This window comes from Ischnura elegans, chromosome 3 (assembly GCF_921293095.1).
Source record: "Ischnura elegans chromosome 3, ioIscEleg1.1, whole genome shotgun sequence".
NCBI classification, from domain to species: Eukaryota; Metazoa; Arthropoda; class Insecta; order Odonata; family Coenagrionidae; genus Ischnura; species Ischnura elegans.
The window spans coordinates 97400130-97413719 of record NC_060248.1 but is presented as its reverse complement, the minus strand read 5'-3'; the positions used below and the strand labels follow the sequence as shown (position 1 = coordinate 97413719).

General features: G+C 38.9%; 1 protein-coding gene across 1 annotated transcript; it reads left to right on the top strand.

Annotated features, from left to right (window-relative positions):
- The first annotated feature begins 3644 nt into the window (after positions 1 to 3644).
- LOC124156220 (small nuclear ribonucleoprotein-associated protein B) lies at positions 3645 to 13002 on the top strand. Its single transcript, XM_046530618.1, has 5 exons — positions 3645 to 3732; positions 3902 to 3995; positions 4545 to 4817; positions 7126 to 7308; positions 12466 to 13002. The coding sequence occupies exons 1-5, from the start codon at positions 3730 to 3732 to the stop codon at positions 12573 to 12575; spliced, it is 663 nt and encodes a 220-aa protein (XP_046386574.1). The 5' UTR covers positions 3645 to 3729; the 3' UTR covers positions 12576 to 13002.
- Positions 13003 to 13590: the final 588 nt, after the last annotated feature.

The following is a 13590-nucleotide window of genomic DNA, read 5'->3' as shown; positions in this document are numbered from 1 at the left end:
CGTTGGTAAAAACTCTTCTATGCATCCAATTTCTTGCATACAGTCTTCAGAATGCATGGAGAGGATGATGTAAGGACAGACTAGTGCCTCAAGGGAATGGAATGCGACCTCTAGCAAGAGAGGGAGGGACTAGTTTTAGTGAGAAGGAAGGGTTGCAAATTGTCCTATTCATGGGAGAAAGAACTTGGGCCATAAAGATAAGAAGAGTAGTAAGTATAGGCAAGAAGAGATAGTCCAACTAGTGGCAGATGCATATGGGGGGGCAGGGGGCGTGCACCCCCCCTTTGCCTAACATTGCAAAACCACAGTTGTAACTTTTTAATATCATAAGATGGCATTGTCTTGTGTATATATATTATCAGTTTAAATGAAACCTTAAAATTTGCATGTGACTTAACTATTTGTCATTGCTACAAAAGTAAAGACAGCTCAAGATATATCTTTTGCACCCCCCCTTGAGTTTTTTCTGCATCCGCTACTGAGGCCAACATTCTTGTAGTACATCTTCCCTGCAGTCACTGGTACACTAGTACATATTGTAATGGTTAGCCACCAACCATTTTTATTTTATGTTGTATGCTTTGTTTTGAACTCGCGGGCTATCAAATCGGATGATTCGATAGCATGGCTGGTTTTCGCACGCCGCCATCCCTTGGGACGGAATAAAAAGGCGCGGCGGGTGAGGACTGAGGACAGAAAAAGGAGTGCAACGATGTTGTAGTGAGTGGTGAGTGAAATAATTGAAACCAAGGAAAGGAAGTTCGACACCGCGGAGCCATATGAACGCAGTAACGTCAAGGACAGAACGTAAAGTACGTATCTGCACTCCATTCCCCCCCCCCCTCCAGTGAAGACCCCCCTCCTCGTATACGGTGAACACTGTTCGTGTGTGGGAAAAGGGATTTTTTTTATTTCTCTTTGGTTGTTATAACTTGGTCCTTTCATTGTTCAACGATTTTTTTAAAATTTCTCTTTGGTTGTTATAACTTGGTCCTTTCATTGTTCAACAATTCTTTTTTGATGTTATAATAAATTGTTATTTCTGTATTGTAAGGTGGCTAACCGTCATTTCCATCCGAATCATCAGCGTATTTTACTCGTGGGCGAACCCCAACACCCATCTGGGATTTCAAAATTTTCCAATTTTTTTTTATTTCTTGCAATTAACCACTTCCTTGGGACGTAGGCATCAGGGGAAGGGAGGACCCATTGAACGGGCTGGTTACAATATATGTTTCCAGCAGCTGAAGGGCTAAGCTCTTTCACTCCACCTTCTGGTGGCTCTCGTTTCCTCTTGATAAGAAGACAGCACTAATAAATACAAGGTCTCTTAGACGGAATGTTCTTAGCTTATCACTCAAGGAGTGCAGGACTCCTGGCAATGGGTACAAATACAAAATAATACAAAAAATTTGCTGCATGTCAAACTATGAAATATGGGGGTGTAAGAGGCGGTTGTTGTATTTCTCACCTCATTTTCCATTCCCATCCAAAGTCAGCGCTTCCTCCTTCCTTTTCGTTCCGACGTTTTCAACTGCCCAACCCCCTGCAATGTATGGTAAGACATGCTGTGAACAGGATCTTGCCATGCACCCGATCCAATAACGGAAGCTCTGACAAGAGAAGGTTGACGGCTCCTGGGTGCAATCACAGCAGGTACGCAATTGAAGTAACAATAAAAGTGTTATTGCTTCGACACGTGAGTTCTTCCTTTTTCTGTGTGACTTTTCATATATTCCTTCGGACGATGAGAACGAGAGAGCCATAGTGACTTACAAAGGAAACTTTAAAGAAAAAATGCATGTACATATATGCATATTTTAGTTTCAGTGTGAGCCTCTTCAGTATACTGAAGAATATTGCTTTTGCTTCATCCAAAAAATTTTAGTAAGGTAAAGTTGATAGGCAGCAAAAGAGGACAAGGCATGTCAAGTCTATAGGCTAAGAATGAAAGTTTTTTTTTTTACAGAATGGGAAGTGGCTTAGAATTAGTGGTAGGAATTTTTATCACAGCAGGAACAGGCCAGATAGGTTAAATTTAGAGGACAAAAGTGCAGTTGTTGAGATAAAAAATGGACCAGGGATTATATAAACGTTTCAATTCAAATGACAAAAATATTTGGCAAGATGTTTCTTGACCCTGGTGATGAAAGCGGAAAATTTTTGTCGGAGATTTTCCTATGCGGGAGAATGGATGCCGAAAATATTTGTTTCCTTGTTCTCCCCCTTTTATGATTGTCATGGGTACGCAGAGTCTTAGTTTCGGGACCCAACGCAGCAGGACTTAGGCTTTACCCTCCTAATTCAGGAGTAAGTACCCAGACCCTCGTCATATATGGCCCCTCTTTTTGGTAAGGATTGTACATAAGGCCATTCAGTCATTTTGCAAGATAAATATTTGTTTCTTTCTCAAAAAATATAGGTAAACTAAGATTGAATTTTTTGTCTTTCGAGTAGAGTTTATTATTTTTAATAAACTTCTATCATAAATATGAACTTATATCTTGATTTCAGTACAGGCGTCAACATGGAAATTGTTGATGCATTAAATCTGTTAATATTGATGCTAGAACCCTGTTCAAAATTTGACAATTCTCAGAGAAAAATGAGGAATTTAATTCAAAGTTTTCAATGTACGTGCAGTCACAAGATGACGACGAACCAATGCCGCTGGTAGGTTCATAAAGCTGGAAAGGAGGAAGCCCAATTACCCTCAGCGTTCAATATAATGCAGAATCCCTAGGAAGGGTCGAAAAAGGTTGGTACTGAGAGTGATGTGATTATCTGCGAGTCCCTTCTTAACGAATGCCCTGCAAAAATACTCTGTAAGGAGGGGATCGAAGAATCTCTTTGGGCTCTATCCAGCAGTCATGTTAAGGAGAGAACTTCTCTGTCTTGAAAGGGTTAAATTAGGAAATAGAGAAGGCTCAAAGAGACATGAAGGTAAGGAAAGTGGTAGGCATGAGCAATATCCCATCAGAGCCACTTAAGAATTTTGTATGGGTTGGGATGAAAGGTTTTTCAAATTAGTTCATTGGATATACTATGGGTCTAGCCAGAGGATTTTGCAAAGATATTTCTAATTTCACCACAAAAAAGAATCAAGGTGCAGGATGCAGCTATGAGAACGAGACAAAAAATGTTAAAAAATAATTGGTGAATATCTCAAATCCACTGGTCTACACCACTTGTCTAAGCCAATTTTGAGTTCTTGTAACCTACTGTGTGAACACTGAACAGAATATAGTGTCCCTAACGGTTGAAGGCTCTTCTCCTCCTAAAGGAGGTCTTTCCAGAGATTGGGGCCTCCCCTGCGCATGGAATGGGTAGAGGTGCTAATAGATGAATTCTAGCTGGTGTCTTAGGATTTCTTGCTAGTACCACTCCAAGTAGAGAGAAGTTTAACATATAGGTACACTGGGTGTGGACAAGGAACGAATATTTTTTACAGCTCGTCCATCCAGACAATACGAAGGGATAGTTAATAAAGAAATAAACCAAGTATCGTATCATATCTGCCTGGCTATCTACTTCTATAACTATTTATAATACTGGCTACTGAATACCTAACATTTTCTTTTTACCGCCTTCACCAGGGACTTTTCGGCACTCAACTGTTTCTGAAACGATCCTAATTTCGTTATTCATATGTTTGCCGCTAGCTTGTGCGTCGCGGTGCCAAAAACGTATTTTTCATATATAGAAGCATCCGTGTGAATCGGCTTCAAAATGGTAATTATATTGTAGTATAGTGTTAAATTTATATGTTTGCACTATAATATAGTGGTTTTTGTGCATATTGGGTGATATTAATGTCTGGAGAGGATATCCCAATGGTTGATATTTTGCTCAAAGTTTGTCACAGAAGTCTGTAATTAATACCATATTTTGTTTTATCTAGACGATCGGAAAGAATAATAAAATGTTACAGCACATAAACTACCGTGTGCGAGTCATACTTCAAGATTCACGGACGTTTATCGGAACATTCAAAGGTACTTAAAGTATTTTGTCAACATTGTTTGCTTCTTATTTATAGCTGTCATATCGTTGAAATTAATGCCTAGAACGTGTTTAGTCTATTTGATTTTTATCTAGCAAACTGCTCACTTCGAATAAATCGAATATTAGCTGTATTTTGTTTTGTATGGTGTATATTTCTTGTGTCTGTTTGGTTGTCATTCATTTGACCCATAGAAATTTGTCTTAGTTTATGACCAAATGAAGATGGGTACGACGACCGATTCATTTTATATTTCATTGTTCTCCCTCAATTATTCTCTTTGTAATGAAATCTTATTTGAATACTGATTGAATTCACTGTATGCATTACTATTTTGGCTTTGAACCCCAATGGTTTGTTTTGTATCATTGATAAGAGTGAGTCATTGTTGTATCGGTTTATAAACGTGTTCATGCTTAGTGGACCATCGAAAAGTTATTGTAGAGTTTTCTTCGAATGACATTTTGAGGGGATGCCTTAGTATAACATACGCTCACTTACCATGAAAGGGCTGTTGTAAATTGTCTTGTTTCCCTTGCAGCATTTGACAAGCATATGAATTTGATCCTTGGCGATTGTGAAGAGTTTCGTAAAATAAAGGCTAAGACTTCAAAACAACCGGATCGTGATGAGAAGAGAACTCTGGGATTCCTGTTGATGCGGGGCGAGAATATTGTGTCCCTAACTGTTGAGGGCCCTCCTCCACCTGAGGAAGGCCTTCCCAGGGTTCCCATCCCTGGAGCCGCCCCTGGGCCTGGTATGGGCCGAGCTGCTGGTAGAGGAGTGCCGGCTGGTGCAACTGGAGTTCCTGCAGGTATGCATGGTTTTTAATTTATATTTTATCCATGACTTCTTGGGTACAGAGACTTAAAACCTCACAGTAGCGGTCATGCACCTATGGGGGAATTTGCAATCATATCAAAAAGTATGGTTGCAACAGAAAATTTAGCTCCGTTATATATCCACCAGATTTTATTAACATTTCATCCCTTTTTCACCATTTGACCTACTCTGAGTGGTAGTGCGTTAGATGTTATTATTCATTCTGCCATAGTGGGCTGAAGAGAAACAGTGGCTAAGTGTCTTTGAGAAGCACATGTAATTTCTTCTTTGTATTCTGTATTTTGTGTGAATTTTTATTTTTACTTATAGTGAATGTGGTCATATTCAGTATGGCTGAATCTACAGGGTATAGCTTCTCTGTTAACATTCTTCCACTAATTCAGCACCGGGTCCTTCTACTCACAAGCCGTGTGATTTGTCTTCGCGGAAAATTTTGCTTTCCCATTTCTGATAACAACACTGGACACTTTTTTATTTCTATCAAATGGTGCTAAGCCATTCCTTAGTCAATTGGAACTGCCTTATCTTTCACATCTTGAATTTGGCTTTAATGATTACGTGATGACTGACGACGCGAGTTATTCTCTGATGGCATTTATAGTAACTCCCGTACTGTTGAAAATAAACGCTTGCCACCAGGCAGAGCTAAGCTCATAGCTTTTAAAGGTCCGGCTATATCTCATTTAAACCTATTGAGATGCAAGTTACGTCAGTTTTGATCAGCACTTGATTTTTTGTAAGCAACTTTCTCCCGGCTCCATTCGTCCCACAGAAGTGGGGGGGTTAGCCTGCGGAATGAGACAACGCATTCTGTTTTTACCATTGTGTTGAATCACCATCGACTTACGTCCATATTACAAGTATGATTATCTTTTTTGGATGACCTTGGAAGCCAAAATTTTGGTCGAGGATTTTTTACGGCTCATTTGGGCATTATTTTTCTGGGGCGACGGAAAACATAACGTTGGCAAAATTCTAGAAAATCTTCTGTACTGGATTAGCAATAATCTACTGTAATTACAATTATGTAATATCTAACAAACACTGTTCATTATTAAAACTTATTACAGGCGGTCGTCGACTTTCGTACAATTCACACTTTCGTACATTCCAAATTGACACCTTTTGCTTGACTTTCATTCGCAAAATTCGGACTTTCAAACGTTTGTCTGTAAATAATTTTTTGAAATTCCCGTGATGTTCACTGGGCATCCCCACATTCAACTGTTTTAAATGGCAGTACATATATGCAGGTAATACGAACGTATACGATAGAGGGCAGTGTTGACTTCAGTCAAGGTGATTTTTTGGAAAGAGACACCGCCTACTATAGGCTCCTGTATCAAGAGAAGAAGAAATTTGTAGTTCAGGCTTCATTGGAAAGAGAAAAAAAGTTGAATAGATGCCATCTGTCAGCTTTGAATAAAATTAATAAATAAAAGTGCTCCTTTATAATTGTGTCTTTCCGTTTGAGTGCTGTTTAATTCATGTATGACGAATTCAATTGATTCGGTTGTAACTTTGTGAAAATCCATGTTGAAATGAAAATGTACAACCTTGGTAACTTTTCACAGGAAAATTTATTCGTATGACGTGTTTCGACGCTGAGGCGTCATTATCAAATACACTCTTTGTAATATCTACAATCCAATATATACCCAAAATCTGGCAGGGGTGGAGGGAGAGGGTTATACAGGGGGGAAAAATTGGGGAGGGTTGGTGAGGGAATGGTTGGGAAGCATGACTAAGCCCACGCTAGGAGCTATGACATTTACATTAGCAAGGATATTGCACGAAATATCATCCAAATTCTCCATGTCCATTGTCAATTTTGAATAACATGTGAAAGATACACGATCATGAGATATGGGGTTATTCACGGGTCCAAAAAAAATCTGTGTATAACTGAGGGTTGTATAACCGAGGTTCTACTTTATTTGGGTAATTAATATCTGTATTTCCTTTCATTTCCTTTTAGTTTGGAGTATGTGTGCCACTGTTTCTTCAAATTCATGGAGCCAGCCAAGAGATTGGCTTTCGAAAGGCTTTTGATATTCTATTATTTTACATTCTCGGTAGATTATTTCCCTTGGTGTTTATCATGGTTTCTTCACTTCTCTAGCAATTTCCTGGTACCAATCAGCTCACTGGCATCTAGTAGCATTTACCTACCCTTTGAACTGTTAGTGATATGCCTTAATCTACTCAAAATAGCAGATTTCAATGGTGCATTTTTTCTGTATCATGAATATGCAATCAATTTTCACATTAATTTTTAGGTCTGCAAGGGCCAGTGAGAGGTGTTGGAGGTCCGTCGCAGCAGGTGATGACTCCTGGCGGAAGAGCAGGGCCTCAGGTCTCGGCTCCACCTCAGATCAGACCTCAGCAGCCTCCTCCGCCACGCATGCCCCCAGTTGGAGGACCACCACCTGGAATGATGGGACCCCCACCAGGAATGATGGGTAAGTTACATAGGTTGTCCAATTTTGTTGAATGACTGCCTGAATGGTCTTTAGTTTGTGGAATATTTATGCTTAAGTACCATCTAGTGTTGTCCATCATTAAATCTTATTTATTTTCATCAAAAACAATTTCATTATACAAAACTGGACTTGACAATTAATGGTATTACTCCCCTCGCATTTTAATTACAATAGTAAGAGACATTATTTTAAGCCTCCTGCTGTTTAAAAAAAAATAAATAAAACTGAAGTAAGACAAATAATTGAATTTTATATCATCTCGCCTATCCTAAAAGAGAAATGATTGAAGGTAAGGTAAAATAAAAATCGATGCAATAACATAAGTTCAATATTACTGGCAGATTATTAAAATTATTAAAAATGGCCCACCTAGAGGGAAGGCACCATTTAAAAACTAGCCACACTCGATTATTAAGAGAAGAATTGGATCAGGTTGTTCGAAATCATCTAAGAAAAATAAGTTGGTTTGAAACATTGACCTAAATGGGAAAGTGATTTTTAAATATTTTTTCTGGAATATTTCAAATGATATTTACGTACAAAGTAGTTTCCCGTTAATTGGACCCCTGGGTAATGGGAACAGCTGCTTATTTGAGTAAAAGCTTTATGAACAGATGCCAATTGATGAATTAGGTACCAGCAGTTTTCCTCATTTAAATGGGACAGAAAACTGTTGCCAGAGAACCAGTGTTATTTATGCAATACACACATATGATAATGTACAACATTGAGTTCTAGAAACTGATTTTGTTCATTCCTCCTCACCATTAACACTTTGCGTGCCATGGACGTAATATTACGTCCTGCTAATCCTTCTGAGGATTGCCATGGACGTAATATTACATCTTTCCATTTAATTGGCTTTGTATGCGTGAAGCCGTAATATTTCGCCCGTGGTACTTTTCCAGTTTACTGCTTAGGGGTTCTGTTTTTTTCAAAACTCTACTGCTCGATGGAAAAAGAGTTCAATTTATGTCTTGAGGACGAAAAGTCCTCTGTAGCTACCAGCATCTTCATCATAGGCCACTTAGTGTGAAAATTCTTTGGGCCAATGGACCGTTCGTTGAGGGTGCATTGACCCTTTTCGTCATCCAGGATTTATAATGCTTTGCTTGGAACAATGCTTTTTTATGATTTCCATGCTTTAAATGGTTCAAATTGAGCGTATTAAAAAATTTTTATGTATGTTATGGCGGTACATCATATGTTGCAACTTTTTTATTTTTCAAAAAACAGTAGGTTTTCATTGTTAAATTATATACTTAAAATTAGCAATAAATGTTATTCAACTCATTCATAAAGAAGAGCAAAGTCCATTTTAATTGAAATGCACATTGATATGAATATATTTTTGATGCTAATGTTTTAAAAAATACAGTAAAACCCCTTATTTACACTTTTCTAGGGACCAAAGAAAAAAAGTGTAAATTGCGGGAAAATGCAAATCGTGGGAAATAGAGAATTTTCACTTTTATTCATATACTGGCTTTGGAAATGTTAATTTTTTAATTGTTCACTAAGCATTATGCCATAACACTGTTTCCCTCTGAAGCACAGTGTTTTTGCTGGCAGCAAAAATTAAAAAATAATCCTGTTTTGTCTGCAATGAAAACATCTTTTGGGCTGTAACCTTCCAGAACTCTAATATATTCAGATTCTTTCCACTGAGTTGCTGTCTCTATGTTAACATCTTTGCTTTCACCACTCACCATCTTATATACAAGACTGTACCTATTTTTGAATCTGCCCAACCAACCATAATAGATGCCGTAGAATCTTCGATTCCCAATCTTGTGGGGAAATACTTTTTTCTCAAGGGCCTTTGGTCCTGTTTACACGATACATTAACATGTACGAGTTAATTTCTACTTGCATGAATGATTTTTGTGGACCGGAACGGGATATGTATGAATGTAGACAGGGGCAGATCCAGGATTTTTTCTGGGAGGGGCACTAGAGGGCCTGACAGGCAAAATATCTTGTCTTAATTGAGATTAAAAACAAGATATAACAAAGACTTTACAAAATTCTCTTTATTTTTATATCAAATTTATTCTTATTGAATTAAATGATTGAGCCTCCTTGAGTAATACACAAAACAAAGCGAACATAATGATGACCATCAGGGGCGGATCCAGGATTTCTTTCTGGGGGGCACAAGCAATGCCGTATCCAGGATTTTGATCTGGAGTGGGGTGGGGGGGGCACAATGATACCACGTTATACAAAACGAACGCAATGATAACCGGACCGTATTAAAAATCTTGCATATTTTTAAGTCTGGAAATATATCCTCCTATATCCTCCCCATATATCCTCCTATGATAACCGTATTCAAATTTTGTCTCTTTTTTTAAGCATCTGGGGGGGCAAGTCCCCATCCCCTAAATCCAACTATGAATGCATGAACCAAATTTGAACAGGTTCTATTTTCTGTTCGTGCATATACGCACAAGTTGGGTGAATACACGGTGCATTTTCGTGTTCATAATTTAGACATTAACTTGTACGGGTTAATGTACTATGTAAACAGGCCTTTAGATGACACCATTTGCTGGGACATTTGATGATCTTGCACCTAAAAACTACTCTTTTAGAATTCGTTCTATTTATTCTTACCTGGAATCCTTCGCATATATTCTCTTTTTTGATAAATGTCCGCACTGGTTTGCATATTTTACAATGGCATCGCGATTTTTCACCTCTGTATTGAATGTTGAGACTGGGAATCCGAACGGATTGCCAAGTCCCAACATTCGAGTCGCCAGCGTTTGAATCGATGCGGGTTCCGGTGTGGGAATCAACTATCTCTATAATTTTCATTTTCTCGTCAATTAAAAATGTCCGTTTTTCACCTCGAATTTCCATTTTCAAGCCAGATCAATTCTATTTCCCGTACGAGTTGAGGGTAACTCGAGTTGCCGATCGGCAACACACGAGTATCTGACCTATAGTCCTCGGCGATCAAGTGCGTAGTACAAACTGTCATGGGACTTCATAATTTTTTAAATTTACAATAGTTTGCGATACACTGCTATTTGAATGGGATAATTCAAGTTTAAATAAGTTTTTCAAAAGTATTTAATTAACCCATAATTGCTACGCAACTGTTGAATGAAGTCAGCGCAAATGATCCCAGATGTCGGTCAAGTTATATAGTTCCGGCATTTATCACGTCTGGTTCCCTTGCAAACTCTCGTATCAAATTATCGACTACATGATTATTGTCAACATTCCTTCAGGAGTTCTTGCATTATAATTAATACATAGCTCGATTGCTCAATACACCTACTTTCATATCGTGAATCTTTTCGCCGCTGACAGAAAACGAGAGGACGTAGTTCAACTTTCCGACGTTAGTGGCGTTCTGTCCCGCCACATTCAAATTCTTCCCGAAAATAGTTCTCATTACATCTTTCTCTCTTAGATTTTTAAATAAAAATGCGCGAAAGGAAGCCAAAAGACAGTTTTAAGGGCTGATATGCACGATTAATTGTTTTACTACGCAAAAAAATTTTTTTTAGTCGGCACGTCGTGATGCACATGGCGGGAAAACGAAAAAAACACGGCGTAAATACAGGGTTCTATTTACATTGGAGAGATAGGAAATATGACGGGACCCAGAAAAAAACTTGCAATTTGCGGGTTTTACTGTATACGAATACAGTAAAAATGGCTGGATTTTTCAGTAGGGCTTTAAATTTAGCATCCGGCACTCAAAGAGTTAAACTATGGCAGGACAGCTATTCTCCTTTCTTACCCTCTTACCACTTGTTGAGTTTAAAACATGTTCAATGAAAATTTCTTATGGCTCTGCTTCAAATTAAACCCTCGTAAGCTAGCTAGAAGAGAAATTAAATTCCTTCAAAATGATGCTTCACATTGCTTACATTGTTCATTTGTTTAGCATTGTGTACCATGGAGGTGGAGGTTAGGCTGGAGATATTTGATGTCACTTGACCTGCTATACTGGACCAAATTAAAGACCATGCTCTTGGTACTAGTTACAGTAGACTCTCATTATTACAAAGTTCACGGGACCGAAAAACCAGAGATTCGTAATAACGAAGTTCGTATGAATGTTTCTTTTAGGAATCGTCAAAATAAACAGTATCTCATAAACGCGATTAAATTAAGCGGAAATGTATACAAAATAGTAAAATTCGTTTCATTTTCTCAACAGAAGAATGTAGCACGATGCAATCGAGGGTTGATATCGTCCCGAATACAGTTAGTCCGATATACGAACTTGATGCATTCCAAAACCTTGTTCTGAAGTTGATAAACCTACAGTCCGGCCACCGAGAGTTGTCCGATGACAGGCAGATTGGTCTAGGTCGGGGTAGGGGCAAGGTTGCCGGGTAAGGAAGGGAAATGCCTACAAAGGGGTCCGTGAAGAAAGGAGCGGGAAGGGGCGATGAGCGTGAAGGACCCAGAGGAAGAATCACTTGTTTTGGTGATTCGTAGAGAGGGCTTGTTTTGGTGGATCAGGCTTATTTCAGTGCTCCTTATGCATCTGACATATAACCTTATCTCATATTTATCATATAACCTTAAAAATCTCTCAAACTAGATTTTAGAACTGCGATTGAAAGAGCGAAAGAGAAATTGATATGTCGATCATGTTTCAAGGTCAGTCATGCGCAGGCACTGTCCACACATTTATCTGCACATGTACATATATTCTAAGTGCAATTTTTGGTCCATGTGCCGTGATGACACATTGACTTGAAGCCTGTACCAAAGCGTTCATTAACCCTGGCGAAAATTCAGACACTTCTTAATTTACCTTGAACTTTGGTCCCTCCATTTTCCTGCTCACCACCCGCTTTAGGGGTAGCTGAATTTTGCAAACGATATGTGATGTCAGGAGAGATAGCACTGTCATTGCTGCATTTGCATTCACGGCGTCTGTCGTGTTTGTTAAATTTTTAGTTAACCTGCGGCCATTGATTGTCACGCGATCAATATATCTGCCTAAAATGGTTTATCTAAAAATCGTGAATTTGACGACATCTGGACCGTGAAAACCTGGAAAACCCTGTGAATTTTGTATTTTAGCTTGAGTGGGAACCATGTCTGTACTTCTTTTGTAAATAAACCTCTCATTGAGCTTTCTTGTGATTGAATTTGCAGGACTTCCCCCTCAAATGGCAATGGGACGAGGTGGGCCCATGCCGCCTCCTGTGCCTGGAATGCGTGGACCTCCTCCTCCTGCTATGATGCGTGGGGCACGCTGGATGTAGGACTGATGCAAAGCATCTCCCAAAGCCAAGGCCCTTTTGCCCTGTGGCTGTTGAATCTATCAAGCACTCGTGTTCAACTGTTTGTGTGTAGGTCACACATTTGAACATTTCTGCAAGTGAATTGCTGGACAGTGTGTTATTGTGTTGTTCCAAAGTGGAAACTAGCTCATTGAGCAATGGTTTAAGTGATGTCCAACAGATTTCCCCCATCTGGGTGAAGCTGTTTCTCTGGTGAGCGAACTTAGTTTTTTCTGGGAGCTCATCTTTTTCTTCTGCAGTACTTCTTGAGAACAATTTTTTTACAAGTGTGTTATGTAATTCAGACTTAGTCTCAGAACTGTTTTTCTCGTCACCATTTTTATGCATAATTTCTAGGTGTACAAAACGTGAAGTTATTGAATAAAAGGTTAGGTTGAGAGAAGGAGAATTTGAGTGGTATCATAATCATTTTTTTAAGGACTGCTTTCATTAGGAAAGGCAAGAAACCTCAATTGTATGTGTATAGATGTACATACTGTGGCATCCCACCCCCGACTCGCCCGGATACCACAATAGAACCGGGGGGAGACGTCGCACAAAAATAAAAAGAAATATACAAATCCGCGAAGATCCCTTCCGCATGGGACCTACGGGACAAAACTATGCCACTCACTTCTCTTAATTCACATAAATAAAAAAAATATTCCCCTTCTGTGAAGATGATTGCGGGTGGGGGGTTCCCGATTCAAACTGATGGGTGACGTTCGGGCGCTGATGCACTCGTCCAACATGCATTTACGGAAGGAAAACGGACGGGGCGAAAGGAAGGGCGAGGGATATTTTCCTTGAGGTGACCCGTGAAGGAAATCAGAACAAAACACTCACTCAAACACTTTCAATTAAACAAAATATAATTCACACAAATAATGTTGCATATGACAAAAACAAAAGGAACCCTCTTATACGCTAATGAAATATGAATTGGTGAAAGCCACTTATGAAACATCAATGATAAATAAATAAAAAAACAACAACA

Coding starts and splice junctions, on each gene's coding strand:
- LOC124156220 (XM_046530618.1), top strand. Junction 3,996..4,544: donor GTTTATCGGAACATTCAAAG/GTACTTAAAGTA, acceptor TTTCCCTTGCAG/CATTTGACAAGCATATGAAT. Junction 7,309..12,465: donor ACCCCCACCAGGAATGATGG/GTAAGTTACATA, acceptor TTGAATTTGCAG/GACTTCCCCCTCAAATGGCA.